This window comes from Xyrauchen texanus, chromosome 8 (genome assembly GCF_025860055.1).
Source record: "Xyrauchen texanus isolate HMW12.3.18 chromosome 8, RBS_HiC_50CHRs, whole genome shotgun sequence".
Classification (NCBI taxonomy): Eukaryota; Metazoa; Chordata; class Actinopteri; order Cypriniformes; family Catostomidae; genus Xyrauchen; species Xyrauchen texanus.
The window spans coordinates 6,184,254-6,197,982 of NC_068283.1; the positions used below are offsets into that span (position 1 = coordinate 6,184,254).

General features: G+C 44.7%; 1 protein-coding gene across 1 annotated transcript in view; it reads right to left on the reverse strand.

Moving 5' to 3' along the window:
- The window catches only part of LOC127648066 (alpha-1,6-mannosylglycoprotein 6-beta-N-acetylglucosaminyltransferase B-like), a 206,345-nt gene that overhangs the window by 104,525 nt on the left and 88,091 nt on the right, over positions 1-13,729 (reverse strand). Inside the window, 1 exon segment of the mRNA XM_052132658.1 lies at positions 6,334-6,498. Within this exon segment, the coding sequence (XP_051988618.1) occupies positions 6,334-6,498 (165 nt within the window).

Here is a 13,729-nt window from a genome sequence, read left to right on the forward strand (position 1 = left end):
AAGTTTATCTTGGTATACAACAGTAACCAAAAATGTTTACAAAATAAATAAATGTTAAAGTGCTACCATAAGCTCATTTAAGTGTAATGAAAAACTACAACATATTTTCGGAGACATTAACCTACCTGTACATTATATGCTAGTGTTACATATGTTAGAATATAATTTATTATTTTTAGTTGTACGGGTAAAATGCTCAACTGAAGATAAAAATATGGGTTTGAAACAACAAGATTGTGAGTAAATGATTAAATAATTTTCTGTTTTGGCTACACTATCCCTTTAAATATGTCCCATAATTATTCATGAGACCTTGTTGCCTTTCCGTAGACAGTAGATTGTTTAGTCTTTCAGGACCATTGGTCACAAAAATGTATTTGCATGGTGCAAAAACACAAAAGAGTTTTATGTTTTCCCTCGAGACGTTAAGAAACTGATGTCTCTGAATTATTTGTGTGTAACATTCCATTTTTAGGGGAGAATTTTTACAAGTATTAGTAAACAATGGTACAAATATCACCCTTGTATAAGATCTGACACTGGTTGCCCCGGCACCACAAATGCCAACTCTCCTTACTGACTGTGTTATTAACAGCAACTTTGCAAAAGCCTCAAAAAGTATTACAGAAGCAAAAAAGTACCAAAAAACAAACAAAACCTCATGTGCATCAAATTATAGAAACAAATGACCTGTACATCATGTTTCCCGTAACATTGAGTGAGGAAGAATGCTGAATGTGAAGTCCGCTGAAAGGCCTCAGGTTGTTTAACAGGACATCAGAGGTGTGACCCAGAGGAATGGGGAGAAAAAGTGCAAGCAAAGATATATGAACTGACAGATGAACCAATAATTATGACATGGGAAATGCAACCTGCCACCACAAATACATTTACAGGGAACATAAATTACCTTGGAAATGCAGTAATAATCACCAGTCTACAGCACAAGCAGCATACTTCACTCAAAGCAAATGGCTTTTTCATAGTCACAGTCAACCTCTTCACATAAAACCACTTTTCTGTGTGACAGATAAAATTCTGCTCTCTAAAATGAATGAGAGTTCATTCAGAGTGTATATCTGGTCTGTAGCATGCTGAGAGACTCATTTAATTTAATCTAATGTGTTTGAAGTTGTTTATTCAGCCTTGGTACTGGGATATAAAATGAAAACAATAAGTCTGAGAAAACAATCACACTGAGTTTTGAAAAACAGAAATGGTACCTCCATACAAACTATACTGCTAATAATCTTTAATGCTATTTATTTATATTATTATTATTATTATTATATATATTTTTTTCAATAAAAAAAGTGTATTCATTTTCAGGAAATGTTTATAGAATTAATGGAAAATTATGCTGTGAATTGAGGAACTAGGACCAGCTTAGACATTTGAATGCTTATGAATATCTCTGTGTAGAACAGGGACTTTTTACTTAAAAATAAGATTTGAACCAATCTGAATGAAGTAAGCAAGTACAATGGAATGTCATCATGCAATGTAATGTACATAAGCTTATGTTTAACTTTGTTTGAAGAGTCGCCCACTGCTGCATCTGATAAGGACCTCCCGATTGTAAATCAATAAACAAGGAAATGGGGTAAACTGGTAAACTGAAAGGTTATCGCTGCACAACAAAAGAGCAGGATGCATGAGACCCTCAGATAAGAATATAGTGAGTGTATCAGTGCTGAGAGCAGAACTTACAGTAAGACTCTCAGATCGTTTAGTGAGTACTGGTGCTCAGGTAGGATATACAAGACCTCCGCTGTAGTGAGCATGTCTGAAAAGACTGGGGGCCTTCAACCTCTTGGTTAGAGAGTATCTCTATCTGGGATAAGGTATCTGGGAAACCAGTGAAGAATTCGAGCCTGGGGCCAGATTCATGAAACGTTCTTAAGAAAATTCTTCTTAACTTCCAGTTTTTTCTTCATTTCCAAACTTAAGAAAAAGTAAGGAATATTTTGTATATATATTCAGTCTTAAAGTTGAATGTTCTTATCTTTTTTCTTAATATGTTATCATACTGGTTATTTCCTTAACCTCAGTTACCTGATGGAGGGAATGAGACATTGTGTCTATGAAATTACACTAGGGGTCACTCTCGGGAGCTCGAGACACCTCTGATATTTGCTAAAAGGCCAATGGGAATTGGAGAGTGGTATTTGCATGCCACTCCTCCGAACATACTGGTATAAAAGAGCTGGCATACGAACCGCTCATTTAGATTTTGTGCTGAGGAGCCGATAGAAGATCCCGGCCATTTCAGCAGGTAGTCCAGCGTTGTGGCAGGAGGAACACAACGTCTCATTCCCTCCATCAGGGAACGGAGGTTACGGACATTCCCTATCTGTCACTCACTCTACGTTGTGTCGATGAAGTGACACTAGGTGTCCCTATACAAAACACCATAACTAGCTGAACTGTGTTACAAGAATGTGGTGCGAGACAGGCAGACTACTGTGTTCCACGTAGACAGTGCACCAGGCTGACACGCAACCTCCCCAAACACTTTTATGAGCGTCAAATGGCCCAACAACAAGTTGACTGCCCAAAAAATAGGGACAGGCTAGCCCGGTTGTGGTCTCTTTTTTTTTCTCCCCAAAAAGAGTGAAATTTATTAACCGACTGGGACCGCCAGTGTCTACGTTGGGGGGGGTCACTCCAAAGTGGTAGACACCATGGAGACCACAACCCACCCAGAGGGGGTATTTTGATTGGAAATACGTCACAAGGTCTTGCCGTGCCTTGTCGGAAATATGTCATGTGGAGAAGTCCCATGGTAGGTTCTAACCAACAGGGGGAGGAGTTTCTACAAACATGGTGACTGGGGCAGAGGGGCCTCTGTCCAAGGAAGAAGCCATTTACCAACAGGGAAACGATTTAGCGGAAGATATACATTGCATAGGGTTACCTACAGGGAACCAGCACATGCGGAGAACCTACACCAGTACAGGGCTTAGTTAGCACATACTGAGCCGGCAGCGAGTTTCTCCACAAACTGGAGGAAGTCATCCAGGGAACAAATTTTGTGAACACTACTGGGAGCAACAGCACAGGTCTTCAGCTCAGGGGAGGTGAAATGCCTGTCATGTCTGATAGAGAAGTGCCCCTGGTCAAGCCCAGGAGGCCGCCACACACCTGGTATAATGGCCTTGTAGCCCTGTGGGAGGCGGCGTGCTGGGTGTGATATGCCATCGCTATGGCATCAATGACCCAGTGGACGATCCTCTGCTTGGAGACAGCACTTCCTTTCTGCTGTCCACCAAAGCAGACAAAGAGCTGCACAGAGGCTCTAAAGCTCTGCGTGTGATCCAAATAGATGCGGAAAGCACGCACCGGACACAGCAACGTCAAGAATGGGGTGGTCCCATTGAGGTACCCAAATTGCCCCCAATGCTAGCTGCGCTTACTCATACCCGTAGGTTGAAGGACCGAGGCGGGAGCCGCCAGGGTGGCTTGCTTTCTTACAAAGGCAAGCCATGACAGCAACGTTGCCATGGTCATGTTCTCGCAGTGAGTTGATGTTGATGTGCCAATTGAGCTGATGACCCTCCCATTCCCCTTGAGCTGGACGACCACTTAATACCGCTCCCCAGCCCGTCAGGGAGGCGTCTGGCGTTAGCAATTTGCGACTGCAAGACGCACCTAGATTTGGACCAAAGTGAGGAACCAGGGTCTGAACCACATAGAAAGGGTAAGAAGCGCGTGGCACGTAACCCGCATCCTGATGATGTCACCGGCAGAGGCTATAAATTCTAGTACATTTAATTGACGTGTTGCACAAATATTCACAGCTCGGGAGTCCTAAAGATGTTCCCAAAACGCTAAATCTGTGCAGCATCAAAGTGTGGCTATACTTTTTTTTTTTTTTGATAGGGAACAATAAATTCAAACAATAAATATTGTTTTGAAGCTTTATTCTTAATGTGGTGACCAATCAAGTCAATTCAATGTTGTGCTCTCTCTCCACGATTCACAAGTTAATAGAAGCATCCAGCATTTACATAAAAAAAATTATTGTGAGATGTTTGCTACTTAAAAAATAAGCTTAATAGATAGATTTATCATTACGATTCTACCATGAATTTGCTGTATTAGACAAGGCAACCCATGAGCTGGCCAGTAGTGTATAATCAGACAACGTCAAAGCTTGTCATTTTATTCTTAAGAATAACAATTAATAATTTTTTAAGAGTTGCATTTAGGAATTTAATAAAAAAAAAACGTTTTATTCACAATATTCTTGTTCTTGAGAAAAAAACTTTATAATTATCGGGGGAAAAAAGCACAAACATTTTTCTTTAATAGCAGGTTAAAATTAGGATAACCTCACCCTTGTCTTAAATCCTAAAGTGTTTCATTATTTTACTGTGTTGTTTCAAATATGACACGTTCTATCATGTAGAGTCGAAAGTCACAAAGGGCTGTTTATGAAGAAATGTCATTTTACATGTTTTTGACTTAGTTTTAATTTCAGCTTTCAAACCATGTTTATGTTATCATGAATTTCCAACAATAAATGTTGTTTTGAAGCTTCTTAATCTGGTGGCCAGTCATGCTGGTTAATTCAAACAGATGCACTGCATGTTGCTCTCTCTGCGATCTTTAGGGTCCATGGAATCATAATAATTATATCATAAGGAAGGTCATTTTTTACTTTAGACATTAAACTTGAAATGTGTTTCTGGGTCAAAGCGCATCAAAACGATGGAGAGGGTCACAGATATTAGGCAATGCAACATTTTAATACTTGTAAGCCCTATATGATGTGTAATGTTGTTAATCTAACACAACTAACACATTTTACATTTAAAAACAATATTGTGAGGTGCTTGCTACATTAAAAAAGAGGTTAAGATAGATCAATTTATTGTAATGATTTACCAGAGTTGAAGTATTGAATTTGTTGTATTTAGAGTGACCAGATCATCCTGAAAAAAATAGGCCAGTGCGATTTTACGAGTCGTGTCCCACGTCCTGACAGAGTTGCAGTCGGGACACCTTTTGTCCACATAATCAGTTTTAGCCTAATATTTAATGAAAATTATCATTGCTTTGCTTTGTGGTTTTTCTGTAGTAAGAAACTTGTGATGATAATGAGAATCGTTCATTCTTGCAGTCACAGAATCAGCGGGGTTTTTTCCCCTGTGCTAAATTTTCCCCTCATCACCACCTCCCACCTCTGCTGCTGCCTCTACGACAATAAAAAAAAGTTTACTCACCCACTAGAAGCCAAAAACCAGGGACGGAGGGATTATAATATTCGAACAGCACAGGTCAAAGTAATCAAAAAACAAAAAATTAATTCCCTTTCTATAATATACATCCTCTGACATACCGTCAGTAAAATCGCAACCCTGTATCAACGAGTCATGTGATATCATAAACCTTATTCGGATGAGATTTGTTTTATCCGGGGATGTGGGGCAATGTAATAATTACCAGAGCATCTCATTGATTTGAATCCCATCCGAAACAAGCATATTAGAATTTTTACAGACTTTTTGTGGACTGCGTGTTCCCAGGGCAATAAATATTACAGTGTTTTTTATTTTCTATAAAATACACTTTATCTATAGTTGCTTCTGAAGATCTCCGAGTCTTAAGTCTTTGGTCAAAGAAACCAGGAATGAGAAGATATGTCCTAATTTTTTTGTCATGGCCATCTGGTCACCCTAGTTGTATTACACAAGGCAGCCCATGAGCTGGATAGTACTGTATAATCGGACAATGTTATAGCCTGTCATTTTATTCTTATGAAAAAAATTAAGACGTCCTTAAGAAAACATTTACAAACACTTACAAACTTCTTATAATTTATCTTATTTTTAAGAACTTTCTTATTTTTATTTTTTTTTAAGAATATTTTTGTGAATCTGGCCTCAGCTCTTGAGGCACAACCAGTTGAGAACCACTGGTTTAGAAAACTACTCCAATCCAAATATAGCTAAAGAAGGCATTATTTTGCAAGTTCACCAATAACACTTTACAATAAGGTTGTATGAACTAACAATTAGCAAAAATAACAGCATTTATTAATTATGGTTAAGGTTAATACATTTTACATACATTATACATTTATAAAAGAAATAACATACATTATCAACTGATATTAAGTAATAATAAGAAATAGCATATTTATAAATTAAAGTTAACCAATACTAATAAATGCTGTAAAAATAATTTTTCATTGCAAATTCATAATACATTGCAAAAATGATAACCTAAAGTTAACGTATTGAATCTTATTGTAAAGGTTTGCCAGTAAACCTCATTATATCCTATCACGCCTTTAATTTACATTCTTTAGACAGTGTGACAGCTCACCCTCTTCTGTTCTCTGTATTGACTGTGCAGACGTTCATCAAGTCTGCGAGCAGCTGCAGCCCACTGTGCAGCCAATCTGCGCATTCGCCTCCTCATGAAGCTTAAAGATTCTTTTCCCGAGCCGACCTGCTCCAACAGAACAGCCAAATCGAAGCGGAGAAATGCCTTTAGAAAGAGAGACAAGGTGAGAGAAAAGAGCAATATTGCCAGCTATGGTACTTTAAATGAAAGAAGTGTAATATGAGAAAGACAGATTATGAAATAGTTTTAAACAATTCAAAATCATGCTGGGAACAGCAGTGTGGAATTTAGGGAGGTCATTTCACCTGGCAGGGGAATGCTACATGCTACTTGGGGGAAAAAAATATGATTTCTCATTTCAGCCCTTGCAGAGTTCTGTGATGTTATGTGTATAAGAGTTAACAGCTTGAACTCTTTCACTTGAAACAACACTGTGAGAGAACCTAACCAGGTGAGAAAGCACACTACACACTTAGGCAGCATTGCACGTTCAAACAATTCCAATTTTTTTCACTGTTATCTAGCTAGCATAGTTCAGAACTTGTTGCATGTGTAAACAGCAAAACACATATGAGATCAGATTTTTCTTTTCGAATCTGATTTAAGTTCTGATTTAAGATGCATAAGTTATCATGAACAATCTATGTATATTTATATATATATATATATATATATATATATATATATACATATACATATATATATATATGTCAGGATAAATGGAGGACACAGATGCAGGTAACAGTTTAAATGACATTTAATGAATAATTGGGTAGTTAACACAGCAGGTGAAAAACAGCAAGAGAAGTCCAATGGCGAAGATGATGATGAAGACGACGAAGCTTGACAGGCAATGACTGCAGTGAGGTGGGATGATGAAGGTAGAGAAGACCAAATGCAGAGAATAATGAGACAAATATTAGACTGGAGCACATGAAAACAGGTAAAAGGTAAATCTAACAAAAAACATGAGCATGGGAGAGAACAAAAAGCACAGCACACAAGAACGATCTGACAAACACAACTAACACAAAGGGCTGCTTATAAAGGGAAAGGAGATAGCATGCAGGTGTCGTGTTAATCAGGCAACTGGTAATAAGCATTGCTGAGCAACGCTGCTGCATAAATAACGCCACACCCCCAACAACACGACGAAGACACACAAAACAAACCGGGGCTGAATCCTTCCTTGACAGTACCCACTCCCTTCATGCCAGAGACCTGGCATTGTTTGAACCTGTCAATGAGGGAATGATGAAGTATTTCCTCTGGACTGTAACCTTCCCAGTCCACCAAATTCTGGAACCTGCACCCCCTCCACCTGGAATCCAGAATACGCTTTACCGAATAAGTGGGTTCCCCATCTACGATACGCAGCGGTGGAGGAACAGGAATGGGCGGATTTATCATAGAGTAAAAAATAGGCTTAATTTTAGAGATGTGGAAAGTGGGGTGGACCCTCCTGTACCCTGGAGGCAATTTTAGATGGACTGTTACCGGGCTAAGAATCTTTGTAACAGATTTATTGGAGATGGAACATAAAGGAATATCCTTAGAAGAAAGTCACACTTTTTGATCTACTAAGTAGACGGGAGGCTTAGATTGGTGGCGATCGGCTTTGGCCTTAGTGCGGTGTCCCACCTAAATGAGAGTCTGTCTGGCTCTCTTCCAGATGCGACAGCACCTCTGGATGAATGCATGGGCAGAGGGGACAGCGAGTTTAGTAACCTAAACTAGTCCGAAATGGAGATAGGCCCGTGGATGAAACTGGCAAAGATTTGTGTGCGTACTCCACCCACGCAAGTTGCTGTCTCGAAGAAGAGGGATTGTGGGAAGCCAAACACTGTAAATTTCTCTCCAGATCCTAATTTGCTTGCTCAGCCTGCCCATTGCTCTGAGGATGGAACACAGAGGTAAGACTGACAGTAGCCCCCAGTAACCGACAAAACTCCCTCTAAAATTTGGAAAAAATTGGGGCCCCCTGTCAGAGACCACATCTGTTGGGAGGCAATGAATTCATAAGACGTGGTCAAAGACAGCAGTCGCTGTCTCTTTAGCAGAAGGTAATTTGGGTTGAGGAATGAAATGTGCTGCCTTCGAGAACCGGTCCACTAGGGTCAAGATGACTGTAAATCCCTGGGAGTGAGGGAGGGCAGTAACAAAATCGAGGGCAATATGGGACCAGGGTCTCAAAGGCACCAACAGCGGCTGAAAAATCCCACTGGGGGCAAACTGGAAGTCTTAGAACAAGCACAGACCGAACAGGCGACCATGAACTGACGAACATAACTGGCCATGCATGACCACCAAAATCTATGTCTGACCAGGGCCAGGATGCACCCAACTCCAGGGTGACAGACTACTTTGGAGGAATGAAACCAAATGATAATGTCTGGACAGACAAACTCTGGCACAAACAAATGGCCCAGTGGGGTTTTAAGCAGGGGCGTTACTAGATATAAGGCCGTGTGGACCTTCGACTCAATCTCCCAGGACACTGCCGCCACCATAACCTTGGTAGGGACGATCGTTCTGGAGAAGATAGGTCATTCTGAACAATCAAAAATACGAGACAAGGTGTCCGGTTTGATGTTTTTGGAACCAAGGCGATAAGAGATGGAAAAATTAAAGTGACTGAAAAAAGAGCCCAATAGGTTTGCCGTAGAAATGCAAGATCTGACCAAGGGCTGAAAGTTTGGTGGCACTGTGGCATGATAGTCACATGCTGGGTGCCATGGTGCCATGCCCACCTCTGGACTCAAGTCTGTAGCCAGTGCTGGAGCAGTCTCATATGCTTCAACCCGAGGGGGAGTACCGCTGCCAAGGATGCCATATGCCATAAGCCTCTGAAATTGTTTCAATGACACCGCTACCTTCCATCTGAATGTTTTCAGGCAGGCCAGCACCGACTGTGCACGCTCATTCGTAAGGCATTCCATCATGGTGACTGAGTCTAACTCCATACAGAGAAAAGATATGCTCTGCGCGTAGAGACAGGGACAAATCAAAAGGGAGGACCTTGTACTGGCATGCTCATCCCTCGAAGGCAAACCAAAGAAAGGGTCTGTGTTGAGGAATGATCAATATGTGAAAATACCAATCCTTATGTCATACTGACGCCAGGATGCGCTTCTGTGCCAACATCTTGAACAAGGCACGCAGATCCAGAATTGGGTGCACCCCCCCCACCCCCTTTGGGCACGATAAAATAGGGGCTGTAAAACGAAAGACTCCCAGAAGGCACCCGTTGATGTTACGAGGGTACTCACCTCGTGCTGATCCAGGGACGGAAGTGGGGCCCATGCGCTCACCTGGGACAGGCCAGTCAGTCACCTCATCCCTGGGTCTACCGGGTTGAACGAGCATGCTGGTGGGTGGGAGGACCGTGGGGTCCAGCGGAAACGTTCCGATATCCACATCCGCCGTCTGAGTTTCAACCCAAGATGGACTGGGCTGGCAGCAGCCACAGTGGCTCTCTGATTCACAAAGAATGAAGACAGCCACGACCACAACATTCTCATAGGCATGTTCTCACAGTGGGAACATGACCCCTACACAAAAGCTGCCTTGTCGTGCTGGCGACCCAAGCACTCGTAGCTATATGGTGGGGAGAGATAGCGGCCACACCCAGTAGCACAAAGGCAAAAAGACATCTTTAAAAAGATGGCAATCATTTGTGGTAGCTCTTTTAGAGGAAATGTAATCGTTTAGAATAAACTCTTTTACAGCTGTGGTCTCACTCGCCGAAGTACCCAGGGGGAAGCATAATGCTTGACCATGCAAGGGTGACCACTGATATGCGCTGTTATTCCAGCAGACAGCAATGTGACGGGATGAACACACATATACACTCGGCTCTGAAGTACAAGTCTGAATGAGTGGTGCTCGCCATCTCCTTTTATACCCGTATATTCGGTGCAGAGAGCAGCATGCAAATTCCATTTGCCAATTTTCATTGGCCTTTTCTGAATAAAGCATAGGTGATTGGTGCTCTCAAGAGCAAACCAATCACCTATGTGGAGTCCCACAGAGAGCCTACCCCTAAACCTAACCCTAACCTTTGCTTACAGAAATTAACCATGGTTTTAATACTACTAACCATAGTATCACCACTGTATCTTGTAGTAAATTCATTGTAACCACAAAAATAAAACATGGTTACTATATTAGCACCATAATACTGTAATAACACCATGATTAATCGCATTAAAACATTTGCCTCTACAAAAAACATGGTTACTACAATATTAATATAGTAAAACCATGGTTAATATTACTAGGATAAAACCTTTATCTAAATTCCCCAACCTTCACAGTGACCAAATCACTGTGAAAAAATCAACCTTTATTTTTATACATCATACTAAGTAGTATTAAAGGATATATTAAGAGTGGAGACATGAAACAAGATGGGAAAAACTGGGGCAACAGAGGGAATTGAACCCAGGTCATCCGTACCGGAAAAACGTTTGGTTATGTATGTAACCTCCGTTCCCCGAGGGAGGGAACGACACGTTGTGTCGGAGAAGCGACACTAGGGGTCTCTCTTGAGCGCCGATATCCACCTCTGATCTATGAAAAAAGGCCAATGAGAGTTGGCAGCCGGTATTTGCATGTCCCGCCCCCGGACATATGGGTATTTAAGCGGCGCAAATACGGGAGTTCATTCAGGATTTTTCTGAGGAGCCGGAAATGGTCTGGCCACAACAGTGGCTCGGTTCAGCGACATGGCGGAGGAAAGACACAACATGTCGTTCCCTCCCTCGGGGAACGTAGGTTACATACGTAACCAAACGTTCCCCTTCTGTCGCTCTCTCCACGTTGTGTCGGAGAAGTGACACTAGGGGACCCATTCCAATCTTGCCATGCGCTGAACCGTGTACGTGAACCGCCGATACAGAGGCGGGCAGGGATTTCATCCAGTGCCGCGCATCGTCTGTACCTGGCTGCACGTACCCTTCCCCAATGCACCATAAGAACATCGGAATCCTTCTAGTTACCCTGGTAGGGGAACAAGGCGATGTTTGCCAACATGTTTCTCGCATAGAGCAATCACGGCCGGGGCCCTTACACGCATATAGGGAAGGGGGTCTTACCCAGACCCTGCGGAGACCACACCTGCCCTTTTTCTTGGGGAGGAAAAGTGGTAGACACGTCACACGGCCGTCTTAGGGCTCGTGTGGAAAGTATGGTGTGGTGGTAGATCCAGCCTCGAAAGGGGGGAGTTGCTATAGCACGGTGACTGGGGCAGCTGTAACTGCCTAAGGGAGACACGGGGGTCCGCTCGTAAGGGGACAGAACCGTGGAACTACACACAGGGGGAGTCCGAGCAGGAGGCCTTACCTGTGGAGCACCTATACCAGTACAGGGTAGCCATCAGGGTACCCGCAGTGGCTTGGGTCGGCGAGTTCCTCCGCTGAACCGCTGACCCGGAGGGCTGGGGAGGAATCGACCAGGGTCCCGACTCGGAGTGGGGCGCCCTGGGAAGAAGGCGCACTACTTTACCTTGACGTCAGGAAAAGGGCGCTGGGCGGAAGCGATCCACCCGGCCGGTCGGTCTACGTGTTACCGAGTTCTACGGGCTCGGACCTGACAAAACACCGACCCGACGCAGAGGTTGTAAAACCTTGTGAAGGTGTTGGGTGTTGCCCAACCCGCGGCTCTACAGATATCTGCTAGGGAGGTGCCCTTGGCCAGTGCCCACGAGGACGCAACACCCCTTGTTGAGTGAGCTCGGACCCGCAAGGGTAGGGGCACAGCCTGGGTGTGATAAGCCAGTGTGTGATAGTGTCGACAACCCAGTGGGCAAGCCTCTGTTTGGAGACGGCATTCCCTTTCTGCCGTCCCCCAAAGCAGACAAAGAGCTGCTCAGAGCGTCTGGTGCTCTGTGTGCGGTCCAGGTAAATGCATAGCATTTAGCAACGAAATGCTATGCATAGCAACGAAAGGGCTGGGTCTGCCTCCTCCTGGGGCAGCGCTTGCAGGTTCACTACCTGATCTCGGAAGGGTGTGGTAGGAACCTTGGGCACATAGCCCGGTCGCAGTCTTAGGATCACAGACGTATCCACCGGACCGAACTCCAGGCAAGTGTCGCTGACAGAGAACGCTTGCAGGTCCCCAACCCTCTTGATAGAGGCGAGCGCGATCAGCAGGGCCGTCTTAAGAGAGAGGGCCCTGAGTCCAATTGATTCAAGCGGCTCGAAGGGAGGTCTCTGGAGTCCTGCCAAGACTACCGAGAGATCCCAGGAGGGAACTAGGCCTGGCCGGGAGGGATTCAACCTCCGGGCGCCTCTCAGGAACCTGAGGATCGAGTCGTGCTTACCCAAAGACTTGCCGTCTACAGGATCGTGGTGGGTGGCAATGGCAGAAACATACACCTTGAGGGTGGATGAGGACAGCCTCCTGTCCAGCCTCTCCTGTAGGAACAGGAGCACTGTCTTCAGTTCGGGAAGAACACCAATCTGCGAACAAGCGCCACTTTAGGGCGTAAAGGTGCCTGGTGGAGGGGGCTCCGGCTTGGTTGACTGTAGTCACAACGGTCGTCGGTAAGCCCTTCCGCATCCAGTCCAGGGACCAGACCTGGAGGTTCCAGAGGTCTGGGTGCGGGTGCCAGAGTGTGCCCCGTCCCTGAGAGAGGAGGTCCTTTCTCAGGGGAATTCGCCAGGGAGGAGCTGTCGCAAGAAGTCTGAGTTCCGAGAACCAAGTCCGAGTGGGCCAGTAGGGGGCCACTAACGTGACTTGCTCCTTGTCCTCCCTGACCTTGCACAGCACCGGTGCAAGAAGGCTTACTGGGGGAAATGTGTGCTTGCGTAGCCCCGAGGGCCAGCTGTGTGCCAGCGCGTCTGTCCCGAGGGGAGCCTCTGTTAGGGCGTACCAGAGCAGGCAGTGGGAGGTTTCCTGGGAGGCAAACAGGTCTACCTGGGCCTTGCCAAACCATTCCCAAATCAGCTGGACCGACTGGGGGTGAAGCCTCCACTCCCCGCCGGGCATGCGTTGTCGTGATAGCGCGTCCGCTACGACGTTGAGCTTGCCGGGGATGTGAGTGGCACACAGCGACTTGAGTCGCTGCTGGCTCCATAGGAGGAGATGGCGGGCGAGTTGTGACATGTGGCGTGAGCGTACGCTGCCTTTGCGATTTATGTATGCCACCACTGTGGTACTGTCCGATCTCACGAGGACATGTTTGTCCCGAACTAACGGGAGGAACTTCCTGAGAGCAAGAAGGACGGTCAGCAACTCCAGGCAATTGATATTCCAACGCAGCGGGGCCCATATCCAACTGCCCGCTGCTGCGTGCCCACTGCACACGGCACCCCACCCGGACCGGGAGGCGTCAGTTGTGACCAGCAACCACCTGCTGCAGGGGCACTCCTGC